Source organism: Talaromyces stipitatus, genomic scaffold (genome assembly GCF_000003125.1).
Source record: "Talaromyces stipitatus ATCC 10500 scf_1105507295523 genomic scaffold, whole genome shotgun sequence".
Classification (NCBI taxonomy): Eukaryota; Fungi; Ascomycota; class Eurotiomycetes; order Eurotiales; family Trichocomaceae; genus Talaromyces; species Talaromyces stipitatus.
In genome coordinates this window covers 5,620,175-5,640,589 of record NW_002990113.1, presented here as the reverse complement: position 1 = coordinate 5,640,589, position 20,415 = coordinate 5,620,175, and the positions used below count along the sequence as shown (strand labels likewise).

General features: G+C 46.7%; 7 protein-coding genes across 7 annotated transcripts, besides 6 other annotated features; 4 read left to right on the top strand and 3 right to left on the bottom strand.

Annotated features, from left to right (window-relative positions):
* Nucleotides 1-1,882: 1,882 nt before the first annotated feature.
* TSTA_080180 (uncharacterized protein) lies at nt 1,883-2,478 on the bottom strand (the record flags this gene model as incomplete). The annotated part of the gene is made up of 2 exons (XM_002342009.1): nt 1,883-2,017; nt 2,065-2,478. The coding sequence occupies 2 exons, from the start codon at nt 2,476-2,478 to the stop codon at nt 1,883-1,885; spliced, it is 549 nt and encodes a 182-aa protein (XP_002342050.1).
* A 3,016-nt stretch (nt 2,479-5,494) lies between these two features.
* On the bottom strand, nt 5,495-9,535 carry TSTA_080170 (F-box and wd40 domain protein, putative; the record flags this gene model as incomplete). Its single annotated transcript, XM_002342008.1, has 3 exons — nt 5,495-7,828; nt 7,880-9,396; nt 9,451-9,535. 3 exons carry the CDS (start codon nt 9,533-9,535, stop codon nt 5,648-5,650), a joined length of 3,783 nt encoding a protein of 1,260 aa, XP_002342049.1. The 3' UTR covers nt 5,495-5,647.
* A 641-nt stretch (nt 9,536-10,176) lies between these two features.
* Nucleotides 10,177-10,632: a mobile genetic element.
* Nucleotides 10,633-10,648: 16 nt separating this feature from the next.
* On the bottom strand, nt 10,649-14,565 carry TSTA_080160 (uncharacterized protein; the record flags this gene model as incomplete). Its single annotated transcript, XM_002342007.1, has 2 exons — nt 10,649-14,151; nt 14,295-14,565. The coding sequence occupies 2 exons, from the start codon at nt 14,563-14,565 to the stop codon at nt 10,649-10,651; spliced, it is 3,774 nt and encodes a 1,257-aa protein (XP_002342048.1).
* Nucleotides 10,655-12,088: a mobile genetic element.
* Nucleotides 11,924-14,005: a mobile genetic element.
* Nucleotides 12,386-13,285: a mobile genetic element.
* Nucleotides 13,634-13,990: a mobile genetic element.
* An 829-nt stretch (nt 14,566-15,394) lies between the features above and the next one.
* TSTA_080150 (uncharacterized protein) lies at nt 15,395-16,045 on the top strand (the record flags this gene model as incomplete). The annotated part of the gene is made up of 2 exons (XM_002342006.1): nt 15,395-15,632; nt 15,738-16,045. The coding sequence occupies 2 exons, from the start codon at nt 15,395-15,397 to the stop codon at nt 16,043-16,045; spliced, it is 546 nt and encodes a 181-aa protein (XP_002342047.1).
* A 971-nt stretch (nt 16,046-17,016) lies between these two features.
* Nucleotides 17,017-20,415: part of a mobile genetic element that runs on past the window's edge.
* On the top strand, nt 17,282-17,850 carry TSTA_080140 (uncharacterized protein; the record flags this gene model as incomplete). The annotated part of the gene is made up of 2 exons (XM_002342005.1): nt 17,282-17,345; nt 17,375-17,850. The coding sequence occupies 2 exons, from the start codon at nt 17,282-17,284 to the stop codon at nt 17,848-17,850; spliced, it is 540 nt and encodes a 179-aa protein (XP_002342046.1).
* Nucleotides 17,986-19,414, top strand: TSTA_080130 (reverse transcriptase, putative; the record flags this gene model as incomplete). The annotated part of the gene is made up of 4 exons (XM_002342004.1): nt 17,986-18,318; nt 18,508-19,150; nt 19,211-19,227; nt 19,253-19,414. 4 exons carry the CDS (start codon nt 17,986-17,988, stop codon nt 19,412-19,414), a joined length of 1,155 nt encoding a protein of 384 aa, XP_002342045.1.
* On the top strand, nt 19,685-20,358 carry TSTA_080120 (uncharacterized protein; the record flags this gene model as incomplete). Its single annotated transcript, XM_002342003.1, has 2 exons — nt 19,685-19,717; nt 19,765-20,358. The coding sequence occupies 2 exons, from the start codon at nt 19,685-19,687 to the stop codon at nt 20,356-20,358; spliced, it is 627 nt and encodes a 208-aa protein (XP_002342044.1).

The window sequence follows — 20,415 nt, the reverse complement described above, 5'->3', positions numbered from 1 at the left end:
ACTGCCAACTGGCTTGCTGGCTTACTTGCTGAACCATCTGGCACCTTGCTAAACCACCAACTGTCAAATGGTTGATCCGCGCTCTGCCACCTTGCTCAACCACCAACCGTCAACTTGCTCAATCGTCAACTGTCAACTGTCAACTGTCAACTTACCCAACCACCAACTGTCAACTTGCTCAATCGTCAACTGTCAACCGTCAACTGTCAACCGTCAACTGTCAACCGTCAACTTGCCCAACCACCAACTATCGAATGGTTAAATCACCAACTGTCAACCTGCTTAACCACCAACTGTAAACTGGCTTAACTGCCATCTGGCAACTTTCTCAACTACCAACTATCAACGTTCAACTGTCAACGGTCAATGATCAACGGTCAATGGTCAACGGTTAACAGTCAAACAGCTTAATCGCCATTTGGCAACTGGATGAATGGTGAACTGCCAACCGTCAACTGTCAACTTACTCAACTGCAAACTGTCTTCCTGCATCAACCGTCCACTGCCAACTTGCTCAACCACCAACTGTCAACTTGCTTACCTGGCCACTACCAACTGCGAACTGACTACCAACTTGCTAAACCGCCAACTATTAACTGGCTCAATCACCAACTGTCAACCTGCTCAATCGTCAACTGTCAACTGTCGACTTTCTCAGCCACCAACTATTAACTGACTAACCCGAAATTATTGACTTTCTCGACCACCAACTATCAACCTGCTCAACCAACTATCAAATGGTTAAACCACCAACTGTCAGCTGGCTCAACCAACTGTGAACTTGCCCAACCACCAACTGTCAACTTGCTCAATCGTCAACTGTCAACTGTCAAACGGCTCAACCGCCATCTGGCAACTTGGTGAACCGCCAACTATCAACTGGCTCTGCCGACAACTGGCAACTTTCTCAACCGTCAACTGTCAACTGGCTCAACCACCAACTGTCAAATTGTCGAATCGCCAACTGTCAGCTAGCTTACTTGCTGGGCCGTCAACTGTTAACTGTCAAACGGCTCAACCGCCATCTAGCAACTTGGTGAACCACCAACTGTCGACTGTCTTAACCACTACCTCATAACTGGCTCAACCACCATCTAGTAATTTACTTAACCGCCAACTGTCAACTTGCTCAACTACCAACTAGCAACTGTGAAAGGGTCAATCTTACTGTATTGCTGAGCTGAGCTACATACAATGAGGTACACGTACACGAGAATATTTGACATGGAGAGAAAAAGAAAGGAAGGAAACAAGCTCTCGATCCAGCCACAGAGATCTATATAATCTCTGTGCGTGGCACCTTGCTAAATACAGTACCGCTCTGGCGGTTCCCTATCTGGCAACCCGTAGGGCTGCAGCCCTACGACGGGAATGGCTTCACCTTTGACCTGGTACGGAGCCGGGACGGAGGTGGCTCTGTCACAAGTGGGACTAAGCATGCGACTTCTGTCAGTCCCTACTAATTCCAAAAGAACTAAAAAAAAGTTGTATTACTTTCAGAACAGCCTTCAGTGATTCATTAAGTCAGTTGCTCGGTGAGCGGACAACCACATATTGACAAGCGGTGGCGCTGGACAAAACAGGCATAGAAAACTTCACAGGTTGAATCGTATACAGCAAAAGTAAGCAGTGCTATCATCTCAGCAGTCTTTGGTTAGAACTATGCTTCCACGACATTTGGATAAAAGTCTAAACAAAATCGAATCGGCTTCTTGCACTCAGGATAAGGGCAAGGATATCCGAACCCCAAACCCTTGGACTCGATATCCTCCAGACAAGTCTGACATAGAGTGTGGCCACATCCTAGAAATTTCCAGCTTTCGTTGAACGTTCGATGACATAGAGCATACTTCAAAATATTGCGCCGCTTCTGTTCATCAATCTATCGCCGTAGGTATTGGATCTGAAGCTGCAACTGTTCCTTGCCCTTCTTCAATTGGTAACTCTCTTGGTTCAATCGTTTGTTCTCCTGTTCCAAGGCCGCATATGGTTCCGTGACCTCCTTCACAAATCGCTTCTATTGATTGTTAGCCAGGTCTAAAAAAAGAGCCAGGAACTACTTACAATTCTAGATTGAAAATCTACCACATTGGAATCTTCTCTTTTCCGTTTGCCGACGGTCGGTGCCGAAATTGCATGCTCCATTGTATCTTGGTAATCTCGATAAGCATAATCAGGGCGACCCCTACGTCGACGTCGTGGGCGTGTATGATGATTCTCCTCACCGTCACTGATTTCGATGACTGGTGAAGAGGAACCCGCTGCTTCGCCCACCTCTTCACCCGGCGGCACTCGTTCGCTAGGTAACTGCCACGGAGGTGAATCCTCATCGAAGGGAATGGTGGATGGAGGGGATGCAGGAGATTCGAGTAATATATCGGTGGGAGCTTCTGTCACGATCCCTTCTACTTCATATATGAAACCTAGGGCATGCCAGTTATCAATCTGGGCTGGTGTAGGTGGTTGCTGTGTCTCCATTTCGATAGACGTGTTAGGTGTTGGTGACAGAATTTCAGGATGACAGAGTGACCTTACGGTGGGAAGTCGGCACTCTTTATACCTGTTTGATCCCTTTCAGGGGCTGAGCGATCCGACTCTCATAATTCACGGCACTCCGGTGCATGAAAGTGGAGTGGAGATGACCAGCCTATTATGCAAAACCTAGCCTCGTAAGTCCAATCAGGTGTGAAAGGCGACCACCAACCATGCTGAATCACGGCGTAGTATGACCCTAAAATAGAGCATTTGCCATTGACCAGTAGAGCTTCCGCTTGTCCCAACGAGCATGGGGGTGTGTCATGCGTAGCGCTGCCAGCAGCACCAACTCTTCGTTTCGCAGTCGGCACTAGCTATCGTGAAGCGGAAAATATTCACGGTGATTGAAGGACAGTTGGACAAACATCATCTCAGGCGCTAGGGTCAATTCATCATACTGTTTATATCTAATAGAGAGTTTTATCGGACGAGAGGAAGACTCTAAGGTGGAGTTTCTTCGAGAGGACACTGCTGGAAAGCTCACTTCATGCAGGATTCGTCCAGGAGCAGCCCGACTTCTTTTTGGATACCATTGTGGCTGATTCCGGCATCAATGATTGGGCATGTACAGTCCTGTATGTGCCTTGGATAGGCAGAATTTGCTTCCAAGTGGTCCTCGAATTCTTGAACGAGCAGCCCCCATGCTCAAGTGTACTGAGAGAGCCTGCTAGCAAGCCACTTCCATCCGGTCTGCCTCGCCGTGTGCCTGAGTCTAGTCATGATTGGTGGTAGTATCGCAGACAGGGTTTGGTTTTCGACCTCCTAGGATGTCAGACTAGTTGGTGGTCTGAGTATATGAAGGCATCCGTCCGCACTCTCACTCTTGGTCTGCTTTCTTTCCCATCCCCCATCATCGAAACCCAGTGGCATCAGAGCTATCGTACCGAAATTCACCACGAGAAGTTCGGGAACTATCCACCAAATCTATCAAGAAGTGCTGCTGCAAGTGCTGTGGTATTTCAGAAAACATGGAATCCCATCCATCGTCAACTCCACACCCTAGTTCGGAGCCGTGTCGCCGCACATCCCTGAAGCGCAAACAGGAGCTGAAACCAAGTTGTTCGGATCATCAATCCGCCAAAAAGATACGATACATCGATCCAGACACACCACTCCCCTCCATAGAGCCAGAAAGTTACCAGGAACCAGATCTTGTTTTCGATTCGGATCATTCAGACTATAGCCTGCATTCAGCTCCTATATTCATCGATGATGCCGTGATCGTTGGCTTTTGGTCCACAGATCGGAGCGGAAATGGGAAACGACCGGTGTATTGCTTTGTGAAAGAAGATTTCAATTTCGCATATCGCAAAGGAGACTCATTCGTTCTCACGTCATACGACGATTTTGATCCCCTAGATGTATTCGGTGACTGGCTAGATGAAGAAGATGTGGCGGCCATGAGCCCAGAAGATATAACGGTGTGGGTGGAAATGATGTGGGAGAGCAGAGTCTATGCCGGAACCCAAGATATGATACTTGAATATTGACTTGTTTCAACCATAAGACAGGTACGTTAGATAAAGCTCTGGATTAATAGTACTCCCAAAGCTTTACAGCATGGTATCATTCAAATAGATCATTAAAGAATGGTGAAACCAACTTCTAGCAGATCTGGCAAGCAATATCTAGATCCCAGTTGTGCTAGTCAGTTTGAAATGACATGACATGGATGTGGGGCTCAACGCATATGTATATATATATATATGAGGGTTGACTCACTTTTACCTAACTAACAACAGCAGTATCATCGCCTTCATTCACATCCTACTTCAACAGTGGTAAGCGACAAGGCAACCCGTGCGGGACGACAGCACAACGAGTGGATCGTGGTATGCCGTTACGCAGCGGGGAGCCCGTATAGGGCGAGTAGATCGTGGCAATACCAGTGTCCAGCAGGGAGCCCACGGGGGGAAGCAACCCGCGAGCGATAAAACAACCGTGGCAACCCATAGGATTTAACAACCCCTGTGCGGTAGAAGCCCGCAGGGGCTGCCATAGTTTGGCCACCTCATAGGGGCTTGAAGCCCGCGGGGGGGAGCAACCCGTGAGCGATAAAATAATCGTGGCAACCCATAGGATTCACCACCCCCTATGCGGTGGAAGCCCACAGGGGGTAGCAACCCGCGAGCGATAACACAACCGTGGCAACCCATAGGATTTACCACCCCCTGTGCGGTGGAAGCCCGCAGGGGCTGCCATGGTTTGGCCACTTCATAGGGGCTTGAAACCCGCGGGGGGTAGCAACCCGCGAGCGATAAAGCAACCGTGGCAACCCATAGGATTTACCATCCCCTGTGCGGTAAAAACCCGCGGGGGCTGCTATGGTATAGCCACCTCATAGGGGCTTGAACCCCGCAGGGGACAATATCGATGGTAAACTCATGGTGTCCCACGCGGACTGTTATTCCGCAGGGGAATGATAGTCGCCACCGTGCCAAATGAAAGGTCTGGCGCCCATGAGGGATACCAGAGTATAGGGGCTTGCAACTCATTGAGAAACCACGAATTTCACCAGCAAAACCGTGGGTTCGCTGTCAGTAAATACATCAATGCTCAGTGGAGTATCAAAGGGCTAGCAGCCATGGCCATGGATACCATGGGTAGCTTGTAGCGTTATATTATCAATAAGAGAGGTGGTCCAACAGTACGGCTGGTCAAGTCAATGAAATGGCTTGGGAAATCATGGGTAGGAAAAATCATGGGTTGTGGTGGGAACAGGAAATGAAAAACGTTGACTGAGATTGTAGAACCGTGGGGTCGCTGTCAGTAAATACATCAACACTCAATCGAATATCAAAGGCAAGCCATGGCCACAAAAAACCATGGGTAGCAAAAAATCGTGGGTTGTGTTAGGAACAGGAAGTGAAAAACGTTGACCTGTAAGTGGGTCCGTTCAACCCTCGTTATTTGGTTGTGTGACTCATCGCTTATGACGTAGGTAATTATCCAAAGCACTAACTTAGAAACAGCTCATATGTATTCAACTAATTAAGCAAGGCTAACAAATTGATCAGACCAAAAGAATACAACAAACTCAACACAGTGACACTCAAATCCAAATCATAGGTTTCTTTTCCGTTTTGGAAAACTTGTTCGGCTTGCCGGGAGTTTAGATGCCTTTTCCAGTATGAAATCCTATAATAGAAACCCGCCCGTCATCATACCCAAGAGCAAGTGTGGCTTCCTTAACTGCTGAAGCTGTAAATCGACGATGCTCGATAGGGAGCCACAGTATATTTTCACCCGCCAAGGCAACCCAGCTGTCTGATAAAGATGCTTGAAGATTGAAATTATGTGAAGTCGGGCGACAGCCATCACAGCGCTGTGAAATGCTAGTAGGTTTAGTAGAAGTAAGTTCTTCTGCATGCAGAGCAGAGACCACTGAGTTGTAAGGAGCCACTGAATTAACCGAATCTGGATGGCTCTTGAGCGTTTGTAATTCAGAGCCAGTCTTAACATCCCAGAGCTTGATGGTGTTGTCATCGGAGCATGATATCACCATTTGGCCGTCATAGGAGAAGACTACTGAATAAATATCGCCTGAATGGCCCTTGAGCGTCCGCAGTTCAGAGCCAGTCTTTGCATCCCAGAGCTTAATGGTCCCGCCAGAGCCTGACACCACCATTTGGCCGTCATGGGAGAAGGCTACTGAATAAACCCAACTTGAATGGCCTTCCAGCGTCTGCAATTCAGAGCCAGTCTTCGTATCCCAGAGCTTAACAGTGTAGTCATCAGAGCCTGACACCACCATTTGACTGTCATAGGAGAAGGCTACTGGCTTAACCCGGCCTGAATGGCCCTTAAGTGTCTGCAATTCAGAGCCAGTCTTTACATCCCAGAGCTTAATAGTGTGGTCATCAGAGCCTGATGCCACCATTTGGCCATCATGGGAGAAGGCCACTGAATTAACCCAGTGTGAATGGCCCTTGAGTGTGTGTAGTTCAGAGCCGGTCTTAGCATCCCAGAGCTTAATAGTCTCGTCACTAGAGCCTGATGCCACCATTTGGCCATCATGAGAGAAGGCTACTGAATTAACCCCCATGTGTGAATGGCCCTTGAGTGTCTGTAGTTCAGAGCCAGTCTTTGCATCCCAGAGCTTGATGGTGTTGTCACGAGAGCCTGACACCACCATTTGGCCGTCATGGGAGAAGGCCACTGAACGGATTGAGTCTGAATGACCCTTGAATATCTGCAATTCAGAGCTAGTCTTAGCATTCCAGAGCTTGATGGTGTTGTCACGAGAGCCTGACGCCACCATTTGGTCGTCATAGGAGAAGGCTACTGAATAAACCCCATTTGAATGGCCCTTGAGCGTCTGCAGTTCAGAGCCAGTCTTCGTATCCCAGAGCTTAATAGTCTTGTCATCAGAGCCTGACACCACCATTTGGCTGTCATGAGAGAAGGCTACTGAATAAACATGGCTTGAGTGGCCCTTAAGCGTCTGTAGTAGAGAGCCAGTCTTGGCATCCCAGAGCTTAATTGTGTTGTCATAAGAGCCTGATACCACCATTTGATCGTCATGGGAGAAGGCCACTGAATAAATATAGCGTAAATAGCCCTCGAGCGTCTGCAGTTCAGAGCCAGTCTTTATATCCCAGAGCTTAATAGTATAGTCATCAGAGCCTGACACCACTATTTGGTCGTTATGGGAGAAGGCTACTGAATAAATGTGGCCATAATGGCCCCTGAGCGTCTGTAGTTCAGAGCCAGTCTTTGTATTCCAGAGCTTGATAGTTTTATCATCGGAGCCTGACACCACCATTTGGTCGTTATGGGAGAAGGCTACTGAATGGACTGAATCTGAATGATCCTTGAGTGTCTGTAGTTCAGAGCCAGTCTTAGCATCCCAGAGCTTAATGGTGTTGTCATCGGAGCCTGACACCACCATTTGGCTGTCATGGGAGAAGGCTACTGAATAAACCCAACTTGAATGGCCCTTGAGCGTCTGCAGTTCAGAGCCAGTCTTTGCATCCCAGAGCTTGATGGTGTTGTCGTAGGAGCCTGACACCACCATTTGGCCGTCATGGGAGAAGGCCACTGAATGAACCAAACCTGAATGGCCCTCAAGGGTTTGTAGTCCTGGGCTCCAATTATCCTCCACCTGTGGTAGCATGTGTATTTGTTTGGGCCTGCTGTCAAGAAATATCTTTCTAATGGTACTTTGCATTGGTAAAAATACCAACCCGGAACAGTACAGTTGGAGTGGAGCAAGACTTGCTATGTAGGTGTTCTTTAGAATGAATCGTTTTGCATCATAGAGAAAGTTGGAAAATTCTGTATCCACGTCATCCTGTACACTTGGTTTTAGCTATCACTCGAGCATAAAAGCGGAGAAACTTACCCCAGCGCCTGACTGGAGTATATCCATCATTGCTACCGCCTCTGATATAATATCCATTAAGCTCAGCGCCTCTAACCAATGAAGGAGGTGCTTTTTCATAAAATCAAAAGCACTAGGCATAGTGATATGACTGTGGCTATGTTCAAAATGATATACCCAATACCGACAGGAGTACTGTAGATCTGCTGAGAGGTGCTTGTTAATAACTTCATTATCGATATTTGTTCTCTGTGTCCCGTAGCTTGACAGACCACAGATATTTTGCTTCAAGCCAGTGTCCATAATACTGAGGCAATGCAAGACTATCTTCTGGTGCGTCTCTTTTTCATCCACATGGAAGATGCTTGTGGCGTTAATGAGGAAGTCACGGAATGATAAATGTAGGATTCGGACCGGTGCGCCTGAATTCGTTGGTATATGCAAAACTGAGTGCAATGGATCCAAAAGCTCGATGATATCCTCTGCTGAGAGATGAAGAAGCCTTGCCAAGGAAATGATAGATAATGGAGTAGCAAGAAGGATAATAGTCCCGATTATATCCTGAAATTCTTTTAAAACCTCTGTTGGGTCGTCCTCGTCACTGTGTATAAGTTGGTTCAAAACTGGTAGGTATATTTTGTCCATCTGAGATGCGGATGTAGCTGCTTGAGATGCAAGGAACTTCTGGAGTTGCCTTTTTGGATGCCTGCCTCCATTGACAAAGCGATATGCCGTGGCCGCGAAGATGAATAGTGGGGTAGACATCCGCACCAACTCATTGATAACCTCATCCCCGGGCCAGTTGGAGGCGAACGACCTCTCTTTCCGTATAGTTGAAAACTTGTCTTCCAGGTATAGGCGAATGTCATGTTCAATCACTGGCTTGGGAAGCTCATGGAGGACTAAATCCTGATGGTTATTACTCTGCCTAAAACCAAGACGGATTGGAAGTTCAGGCCGGCTAGTCAGAAATATTCGCAGGCATACTGACTTCACTTCCTGCAGTCGAAACAAAAGTTTAAGTATGGTCCGGAGATCATTTTCCCGATCACATTCATCTAGTGCATCAATAATAAGCATTACTGTTGCAGGTTGGTCCACCTTTAACCCGAGCAGCGGCTGGAGAAGAAGCGTATCGAATTGTTGGCTGAGCGATTTTGATGAGATATTGGGATTCTTCTCGATCGCTTTCAAGACAGCAGGTACCAGTGGTTGGTGTTTAGTGACCAACTGCTTTGTGATAGTCGAGATCAAATATTTTGCGTTACTACGGTCAGCTTCGCCCCGCTTGAAAAAGAAAGTTGCGCCAAGCTGGCCTCTTTTTTTAAAAGATCCTGCAACGGTTCGAGCAATGGTAGACTTTCCTGTCCCCGCCATTCCATTCAACCAGAATATGCATTTCCCGTCCGATGACTCGGCCCACTCGAAAATTTGGGATAGAAGCTCGCTCCTAGTGCCGGGAAGACAAAAATCTTCATGCTGATCTGCGTACGAGTCGAACTCGGCTCCCTCCGCAATTGGCAGCTTGTCCAGGGGATCTGCACTTGTCAATAACATTCCCCAATTTCCTAAGACCTTTTAATCATATCTACCTGTGAAGGAAGCATTAACCGTGCCGTAATTATTCCCGATCTGCATTCCATCGTTACTGCCATGAAATGATACCGAAGATGCCATGGTCATGGTCATAGATTGTCGTGCTACGATGAGTTGGAGGATGATGCCAGAGTCATGTTTAGAAGGGGGGGCCGAGAGACTTGTGTGGGCGGAGTAGGCGGGGTAAGACGAATCAGTTGCATATCATGTGACGTCTCATTGGCTTTTTTTATTAGACAATAGCAAGCGCCGGTAAACTCAACAACAGCATCTCTTTTGACACGAGTTGATAGGCGACTTCCTTATAATTATTTATATCTGTAAAGAAATCGGTGGATGGATCGTATAGACTCAGAGGATTGATATCGTTCAGTAATAGTGATCAATGATCAGTTGCTTGTCAGTATTAATAAGGAGATGATTCGATGCGTTGAATCTCTGTGTATTGCTTGTCTATCTTCTAGTTACCTACAACTCAGGGGTTGAAGCTATAGCTAGTCTCGGAACGACTAGTGTCACGTGACCTTACGGTCAGATTCTTTACACTCCCCTTCGTTCAATATCCGCAGAGTCAACCATTTCAAATCCAAAGGAAAACATGAAAATCAAAAACAATATAACTCGGAGGGTGTTGAACGCTCAATTCACAATCTGTAGATCTTGGTGTTGCGACCCGGAGATCTATATTCCCACTAACCTGTTCCATAACCATATCACCATTTCATGTTCAGGGATTCAGTAAATTTTCCAAGTATCTCTGATGAAGATGCCTTAGTTAGGCTGTCCGCAAGCATGTCGGTGGTAGGGATATATATTGGCTTTATCTCCCGGTGGTTTACGAAGTCACGTATAGCATGATATCGAATCAGGATGTGCTTGCTTCGAGAATGCAGCACTGGATTGTCGGATAGCTTCATTGCGGACTGATTATCCATATAGAATGGAGTCGGTCCCTTAGATCCTTTCTGAATTGAATGCAAGAAATGTCTAAGCCATACTGCCTGCTTGGCTCCGTCTGACGCAGCAATATACTCAGCTTCTGACGACGAAGTCGCAGTAATTGGTTGCTTTCGGCTTGACCAACTTACAGGGCCACCAGCCAGTATAAAAATATACCCACTAGTTGAACGTCCCTTTGTAGCATTGGCATATGACGCATCCGTATACCGACTAATATCTTACCCTCCCTTTCATCTACGCTCGGTAGATGATAGCATATTTGATTGTACCGCGGACATATCGGAGTATTCGCTTGACCGCTTCTAAATGGACTTTTGTGGGTTCGGCGAGGTGTTGGCTGAGACGATTGACAGGAAACTGGATATCTGGCCGCGTTCCACCAGCTAAATATGTTAGTCGTCCAATGATTCTTCGGAACTTTGAGTGCAGATCTTTTGGAAGGCGTTGAGAATCTGCTGAAAGGTTCGTACTAGGTCCGAGAGGTAGGATACGATCCTTCGAATGATTCATGCCAAATTCTTTAAGCATCTGAGTAGCATAGAATTCTTGATCCAGTCGTATACCTCCATTTGGAAGCCAGGTGATTCGGATTCCTAATATCTTCTTTGCAAGTCCAGGATCCTTCATTGGATGAAATTTCTTGAGTTTCCTCTTTGTCCAGTCAATGTCCTTAGTTGCTTTACCGAACACTAAGATATCATCCACGTATAGCGCAATGATGACTCCTCGTTCATTGATAAAGACACTTGAATCAGCTGTTGAAGGCTTAAAACCAATAGTGTTAACGAATGACTTGACTTTCTGATTCCAGAGGTTGGCAGATTGCCGTAAGCCATACAGCGATTGTAAGATCTCACAGACCTGATCTGGTTCAGTTGGTCCGACACCATGGTCCTCTAAGCCCTGGGGAATTTCCATGAACATTTCCTTGTCGATTCTTGAGCCTACGAAGGCGTTTGTAGCGTCAAGTAGATGAGCAACCATCCCGTATGAAGCTGCAATAGCGAACAGCACACGGAGGCTTTCCAGTCGGATTACTGGTGCAAATGTGTCTTCAAAGTCTAAACCTTCCTGTTGAGAGAATCCTCTGGCAACTAGTCGTGCTTTGAATCGTTCTAGACGCCCATCTGCGCCATATTTCAGATCGAAGACCCATTTACATGATATGACTGATCGTCCGATTGGTCGTTTAACAAATTTCCATGTGCCGAAGCGTATCAGATTTCGAATCTCAAGACCAATGGCTTCACGCCATCTAGGTCCATAAATTGGATGATTGACAGCTTCCTCATAAGTCTTGGGTATAGGAATTTGCTCCCCTTCAAGCCGCTTGTCAACTCGTAAAGCAAACTCGTCGTCTTCGCCTAGTAGGAGTTCTATTGCAACTGCCAAATTGGCTGTTTCTCGTAGACGTGTCTCCTCATGAGAGACTTGGGAAGAACTATCCGTTGTTGATACTTTACTCGCTTCCCTTTCTTCCCGACGTCTTTCTTGACGACTTTTCCGGCCGTATATTTGCTCTGTTTGCTGTGATTCAATTAACGCCTGGGTTGGTTGTCGTATACGCTCAGATCGTCGCTTTGGTGAAGCATCTTGCTGAGATGTCTTTGGTAATGAAGGTGTAGTGGACGGGTTTGGATCAGCTAGATCCGGTGTAGTCGACGTAGTGGATTCTTGACTATGTGACTCGTCGACTGCGGTAGTTGCATCAACATCATCCTTGTGGTTGAGCACGGTAGGACTCATAGCGGTAGTTGATGCAGAATTGATAACTGGATTGACAGTGTGGTTAAACACACTAGGATTCTCAATGAGGCTGTTATATGCCTCATCATTCGTAAACTCTCGATCACCTGCTTCATCAGAAATGAAGCCTCGTTGATCCTCCAAAAAGATTGGATTGGTGACCTTCCGTACTCGCCCTTGTCTATCAAGTACGAGATATTGACTGCTGCTCTTGGTATAACCCACAAAAACACCTTCTTGAGCCCTCGGATCAAGCTTATCCTTTGTCTCAATGTGAAACCAGACTTTGCAAAAAGGAACTTTGAGCTTTGCAAGGTTATACTTCTTCTTATAAATCATCTCATATGCAGACTTCCGTTTCTCCCCTTCCCTTGGTGAAAACATGGTTCGGTTTCGAAGAAAGTTGGCCATCCTAACTGCATATCGCCAATACTTCTTCGGAACATTCATCTGCTGCATCATCGCTCTCGCGATCTCAAGTATGAAACGATTCAGACGCTCTGCTGGTCCATTCTGTGGTGGTGTATATGGCTCTGTAAACTCCAGGTCGATTCCCTTCTTCTCAGCCCATGATCCTAATGCGGCAAACTCCTTCGCATTATCCAATCTAATATTGATCAAGGCCTTCCCTAGAATACGTTCTTCTTTAGCCATCCACTTCTCCAAGATCTCAATCACGGTCTCAGTACGTCGATTGTCCGTGATGTAAAGCCATGAGAACCTAGTCGCATCATCAACTATTGCCAAATAGTACTGGCCTTGATACGGTCCCCAAAAATCAATATAAACTCGTTTCAACGGTTCCTTCTCCTTTGGAACCTCTCCTCGATTCTGGCGCTTCACACTCTTCGCCTGAATACACGTCTCACATGTGAAATCATACGATTCTGGAAGCTTCAAACCCATTCGCTTCACTAATCGTTTCATCCTTGGCTTCCCTGGGTGTCCAAATCGCTTATGAAGCAGATCCCAATCTGGTTCTCTGGACACTATTCGAGCCTCTTCATCCTTATTCATTCGCCTTGATCTTGTCATGAGTGTATCCTGGGACTCCACTGAGCCTAGATAACTCGTTCGACCGATATTGTAGCCTGTAGCCAGAGTCTTTCGATCCTTTCTGTAGAATCGATATCCATCCTTCTCATGAGCATTGTAGATTCCATCTCGATACAACACTTGTGTCGAGAGAAGGTTTTCTTCCATGTCTGGCACATATAAAACATTATTCAACCTTGCCACTCCTCCATCCATAAGAGGAACTCTAGCAATCCCTTTTCCCATAATCTTAAGGTTTCCTCCTGCAGTCTTTAGGACGCCTCTGTATCTTGTGTCAAGTTTTTCTAGGCATTGAATATCGCCGGTGCAGTGACTCGTTGCACCTCCATCAATAGTCCACTTCTTGACCTTTTGCTCACTTTGGTCTGGGTCTATGCTTGTAGCTCGATCTGCATAATGAACTCCAATCCACACCTTATATGCACTTTCTTCGCTGCTTTCCTCGCTGACACTCTCATCCTCAGTATCAGATTCTTTAGAAGCATTCCTAGCCTTTCCCTTAAACCTAACTTTCTTACTTCTCTTCTCGTGTGCTTTCTTTCTAGAGCTTCGCGTCTTTGAGCTCTCTTGAGAGTCATCTCTAGACTCTTCTTTCGACTTCTTTCGTTTGTCTGGTTTTGGACAATTCCTCGCAAAATGACCCATCTCGTTACAGTTGAAGCACTTAATATCAGATGCGCGGTTGGCCGATTCATTGGCTCCGATGGTCTTATTGGTACTGCCACCTTGCATGCGCTCTTGCTGTTGTAATCGTGATAGTACAAGCCCTCTCGATAGGTCCCCAGCTCCCAGTATTGAGAACTTCATAGAATCGTACTCTGACGGTAATCCTTCCAGAAAAATAACCATAATCGTCTTCTCTGGCAATTTCACTTCTCCGCCACTCACGTCAACTAGCTCTGTATGCCTCTGTTCCAACTGCTGTAGTCCTGCCTCTACTGTCGTTGTAGAGCTCATTTTCCATGTTATTACATCGCGAATCGCATACGCAACGTCTACTTCCGTGCGCTTTCATATTTCTCCATAAGGTACGCCCATATCTCTCTGATGACTCATATGTTGACCGCGGATTCATCACTTTCGGTAAGGTTCTGTAGGATGTACAATTTCGACAAGGAGTCTGCTGCACTCCATTTATCGTCTTTAAGAAGCTCATCTATCTTCTCAGATTGCTTCCTCCACTTATATGTATAATCCAACACTTTCCAGCACCCTTGTGACTTTAGGAATAACTCATACTTGTTTTTCCAACTTCGAACGTTTGTCCGATCGAGTTTTGCTATCTCGAATGTCATAAACTTTCTCCCATTGACCTCCTCAAACGTAGGAATCGTTTCGTCGTCTGGCATTCTCGCTAACTCGTCCACAAGTTGTCGGTCCGGTGTAAACTCTCGTATGGGTACCTCGACTCTAACCACAGTATTCTGCTAACCGCTGTGTACGGTGTTGTCTCTTTCTCGTTCGACGATCTCATTCTCGGTGGCTTCGTCACGTTGACCTAAGGCTGTCTCGTTGCCTTGTTCGAATGAACCAGGAATTCTACCCTCTGGCTCAGGAGTCGTGGAAATAAACCGTCCTCTCTCGTCTCGCTGTCTCCGAGACATCAACTAGCCTTGAGCTGTAACACTTCTTCCTTCCAAACTTTCGAAGCGCGGTCGTATGCCCGAATTCGTCGTAACAATAGGTTGGCCGGCCTATCTTTACTAAGAGGATCGAGGATACAACAGACTAATCACGATACTATTACCTGCTTACACCCAGCGGTGATTCCGGGTGGTTCGCCCTAAGGTGCAAGACTCGCTTCCACGAACGCTGTTATGCTATCCTGCAGCTTAGCCCCAAGGACATGCTACCATGTAAAGAAATCGGTGGATGGATCGTATAGACTCAGAGGATTGATATCGTTCAGTAATAGTGATCAATGATCAGTTGCTTGTCAGTATTAATAAGGAGATGATTCGATGCGTTGAATCTCTGTGTATTGCTTGTCTATCTTCTAGTTACCTACAACTCAGGGGTTGAAGCTATAGCTAGTCTCGGAACGACTAGTGTCACGTGACCTTACGGTCAGATTCTTTACAATATCAAACAGTCGGAGGCTCAAAATCCTCAACCCTCTCTACCACCTAGCTCCCAGGAGTGCAGCCTTTGACGCGTCTCAACGCGCCCGGCAACACCATGGCGCGTAAAGGCCCTGGTACAGACGGCCCTCTACAGACAGCCCTTCTGGAATCCACGTCTGCAGCCACAACAAGAGCTTCTGAAGGACAGAAGATCTTCAGCCCCATAGCTGTATTCCTTGATAAACACCGCAGCCAAACCACCGGCCTTGCTCCTCACCTACTGAGAGCCCTCACCGCTCTAAGCGATGACCTCGCCTCGGTAGCTCAACAACATTTCAACGCTTATATCAGCGGTATCTCGACGACCTCCATTCTACCTGCCCTGTCTCCTTCCCCTTCCTCTTCCCCCACTCTAAATCCCTTACCCTCTTCACCCCCTCCCTCACGTCCCCCCTCAGGTCTTAACCAGTCAACTTATGCGACTATTACCCAATATGCCCCAGTCAAATCAACTCCCACCACTCACCCTAAAGCCTCCATCAAAAAGCCTATGCCTCTGGTGAAACAACCCCTTCCTGACATCCGGCTCTTCGTATGCCTCCCAGCTGACCACGCAGCCAGAAAAATGGAAGCCTACGCTATCTACTCTAGCCTACAATCTCAACTAAACTTAAATAGTGCAGCACTAAAAGAAGTCCAAGCTACAAAGACTGGCTTTGCACTATGTCCCTCATCTCCAGAAGCCCTCCTAGCCCTTGAGGCCTAAAAAGAGACTATCTCTGCATTCTTTGTTAACTGCCAGATAGAACGCAGCTCCCAATGGGTCTCGTACTGAGTCACCAACGTGCCAAGGAAAATTGGCCAAATCTTGGATGGTCAATACTCTCTAATCCCTGTCAATCCTACACTACTATCATTAGAAATTAGCGAAACAACAGGGCTCAAGCCTATATCTATTAGCGAGACCACTACGAGCGCTGCCAACCCTGATACTCTCTCCTCAAGCTGGTTTGTCAACTTCCTAGAAGGCACAAAATTACCACTGCCTATCCAGCTATGTCTTTTTGGCACTATCACTAATACTCATCACCTCTCTAAGAAAACAATAGTTATTTAATGCATACAATGCTGGAAATGGCATAATACACGATCCTGTGCACGCCTCTCTCGATGCCGACTATGCGGCTCCTCAGAGCATACTGAAGAGAGCTATGTCAACCGCTGCACAGCCCCAGAGCCTCATCAATGCCCTCCTAGATGTATACACTGCCATGGACCACATCCAGCTGATTTCACAGAATGCCTTCTACGCCCCAAAGGCAATACTAAACATACTAAAGCTTAACAAACAGAGATCCGCAAATCCTGCGCTATAAACCTTGCAAAAGCTCGAACTGAAGAAGGATGTAGCTCTCAGCTCTCTATAGGCATACAAGAAACACCTATGGTATTAGATGAGATGCTATCACAGCCTTCAATCCATAAGATTATCTCTCCTTTCCGTTCAGTAACCCCCCCACCTCGCATCCCAACTAAAGATCCTCCCATTACAGCTCGTGCAGTCCATTTTATAACCCCTTAACCATAAAACTGGTTCGCCTCTCTTCTTGAACAGGAGCTATAATCTATTACTATCTAACTCAAAAGGCGCCTCTTAAAATCCTACAGTTAAATATAGGGCACGCGCCAGACGTACATGAAATAGCCCTCACATTGGCATACACTAGCAACATCAATATTATCCTAATCTAAGAACTATATACATTCAAAGACCTCAGCCGACAGATCACTAAAAAACATCCATCATATGAATGCTTCTCCCCAACTGATAGCTAGGCAATAAGTGGCCGACCACGAGTCCTCACCTATATCTGAAAGAAGAAAGGCATCTGGACCTCCCAGCTACGCCCCTTTACAACTGACACTAAAGAAGCCTCGGATCTCCTATTCCTTCAGATTTTTTCGCCCACAGGAAAGTCCGCTCTGATAGTTAACATCTATAATGCCCCAGCAGGCTGCAGCAGAGCAGGTGAAGCTGCGAAAACTCTCACAACCCTGCCAGAGGCGTATTTCCCTCAAACAACTATACTTGCAGGCGATCTCAACCTACTACACAACAGATGGCAACCCTCGCTACAACGCAGCCCTACAACTTTTGCAGAGCCGTTTATCAACTGGCTGGATCTCCAGGGTCTAGTACTCATTTCCGACATAGACTGTCCCACACATGAAAGGGGTAACGTGTTAGACCTCAGTTTCGCCTCAAGCCCTCTGGCACTCGCAGGAGCCAAAGCTAGCATAGCGAGCCACTTAGATGCAACCTCAGATCATCAACCACTAATCACCACTGTTCCATGGGATCAGAGATACAAGGAAACAGCCCAGAAACTGAGATTTGACACACTAGACCACACCTCCTTCCTCTCGCTCCTCGCCTCTAATCTCGCTGGCACCGAGAGCTCAGCCGCAACAGAAGAAGATCTTGATGCCCTTGCTGAAAAACTGACATCTGCAATTCAAGGAGCATATAGAGGCTCTGCTAAGAGGACCATGATACAAGGCATAGGATAACTATGATGGAATAAAGACTACAAGAAAGCTTTACACAATTACCGCTTAGGCCTCTGCTCAAAGACAGACTTCCGCAGGATAACTAGATGGTCTCAACGACAATTTTGGCGAGATAAGCTCTCTACGGCAACACAAATGAAGGATGTCTTCGATATGAGTAAATGGCATAAGTCTACAGGCACCTTCCGAAGCCCTCCACTGAAGGATCCACTGAGACCCAACAGCTTCCCAGCAGTTACTATACATGAGAAACAAGACGTACTAGTCCGTAATCTTCTCCAAAACTCGGCTGAGGCAGGAGACATACCTCTGGACTCCCCAGCAGTCCCTACCACTAGTCTCTACTTCCCAGATATAACAATGGCACAGGTGGAGGAGTCAGTACTTCAGGCAGGAAACACAGCCCCTAGCTCAGACGAAATCCCAACCTGCATACTCAAAGTGGCATGGCCTCTGATTAAGGACAAGGTACTAATGTTATATCAAGGGTGCCTAAAGATTGGTTATCACCTAAAATGCTTTCAACATGCAATCTTAGCAATTATCTAGAAACCAAAAAAGACTGATTAGTCTTCACCTAGATTATACAGACCGATCGCTCTCCTATCAGTTCTTGGCAAAGGACTTGAGCACTTGGTGGCACGGAATATGGCATAGATCTCTATACACCACAAAGTATTAGTAAGGCAACAGTTTGGGGCTCTCCCACTAAGATCTGCAAATGATCTAACCATATGCCTAACACATGATGTTGAACAAGCACTAAATCAAGGCATGATTGCCTCACTCCTTACCCTAGATGTCAAGGGCGCTTTTGATGCCGTGCTTCCCGGCAGACTCATCCGCAGATTACGTGAGCAGGGCTGGCCCACTAATCTTGTTCTCTGGATTGCCTCCTTTGCTACTGGGCGATCAGTCCAGATCCGACTCGATGGAGAGATTGGCCCCTCAACAGACATTGCCTGCGGTCTTCCACAAGGATCCCCAGTATCTGGCATTCTTTTCATGCTCTACATAGCGCCCCTATTCCGTCTAGGAAACCCAAGGAACAGATTTGGTTACGCAGACGACGCAGCTAACCTGGCAATCTCAACATCTCTTGCTACTAACTGCAAAGCATTATCAGACTCACTACAAGAAGCCCTAAACTGGGGCGCTGCAGAGGGCATTACATTTGCACCAGATAAATACGAGCTTCTTCACTTCTCCCGACATAAAGCAGACCAGGACCCAACCTACACACCTTCAGTAAAAGCTGGATCTATCATAATCTCAGAAAATACTAAACAGCTATATCTATGTTAGCTAGGAATCCTTTTTAACAAAAAGCTAACGTTTAAATGGCATGTTAGTAAAACAGCATCTAAAGCCCTCACTGTAGCTAATGCCCTTCGCTCTCTAGGGAATACTATCCATGGAGTCAAACCTTATTTACTATAGCAGGCTATATCAGCCTGTGTACTCTATAAAGCATACTATGGCGCAGAAACCTAGTGGCCAGGACATACTCGCCCTGGGCCTTCCTAAATTTCAAATTGAGTTGGAGAACATCTTGAGAAACTAACCAAAGTAATACTAGCAGGCGCAAGAGCAGTCCTTCCAGTTTTCTGTATAACCCCAATATCTGTTCTATACTGAGAGTCTGGATTCTCTCCGCCAGAAATTGAACTAGATTAAATAGCCCTCCAAACATCGGTTCATCTACGGCGTCTTGATCCATACCACCCACTCTGAAGACGCGCAGAACAGATAGCCAGAGATGGCCGACAAACTAGTTGATTTGCCTGCCAAGTGCTGGCGCTCCCCAACTCTGAACAAATAAACCCTCTACAACATGCTCCCTGGTACCCTCATGAGTCACGCAAGAGTGCCCTAGCCCAAATAGGAGCTCCTATGGGACGCACTAAGGAATAGGCAGCAGCTGATTTCACGGCTTTTCAACACACCATCCCTAGCTTGGATATTGTAATCTTTTCAGATGGATCTAGGCTGATAGACGGACGTGTAGGGGGTGGCTATATTAGAATTCAAGCACACCATCAGTTCCTCCGCTCCTCACTCTCATATGGACATGGGAAAGAGGTCTTTGACACAGAAGCAGAAGCTGCCCTAGCTGGTGCTCAAGCAGTAATAGCATACCCAACAGCTCAATTTGCTACCAACCTATGGATCTGTCTCGACAACCTGGAAGTTGCCACGCGCCTCCTATCTCCCTCTACAGGATCCTCTCAAGAGGTCTTTGAATCCTTTCGCACCCTTGCAGCCGCCTGGCCACTACGCGAAAGGCTTCCACACACCAAAAGTGGATCAATCCAAATCCGATGGGTCCCTGGACACACTAAAATCCCTGAGAATGAAGCAGCTGATCTCGCTGCTAAGGAAAAAGCTGTCTCTATCTCCCCCTCTCCATATAAGTCCTCATATGCCTCGCTAAAGAGATACACCAAGACTCAATCTCTTTCCGCTGCTCAGACACGGTGGCAGACTATAGCACCACAGACATACTAAGATCTAGAAATAACTACATCTCCTAAACGCCCTAGAGAGCTTCAACTTAACTAACTT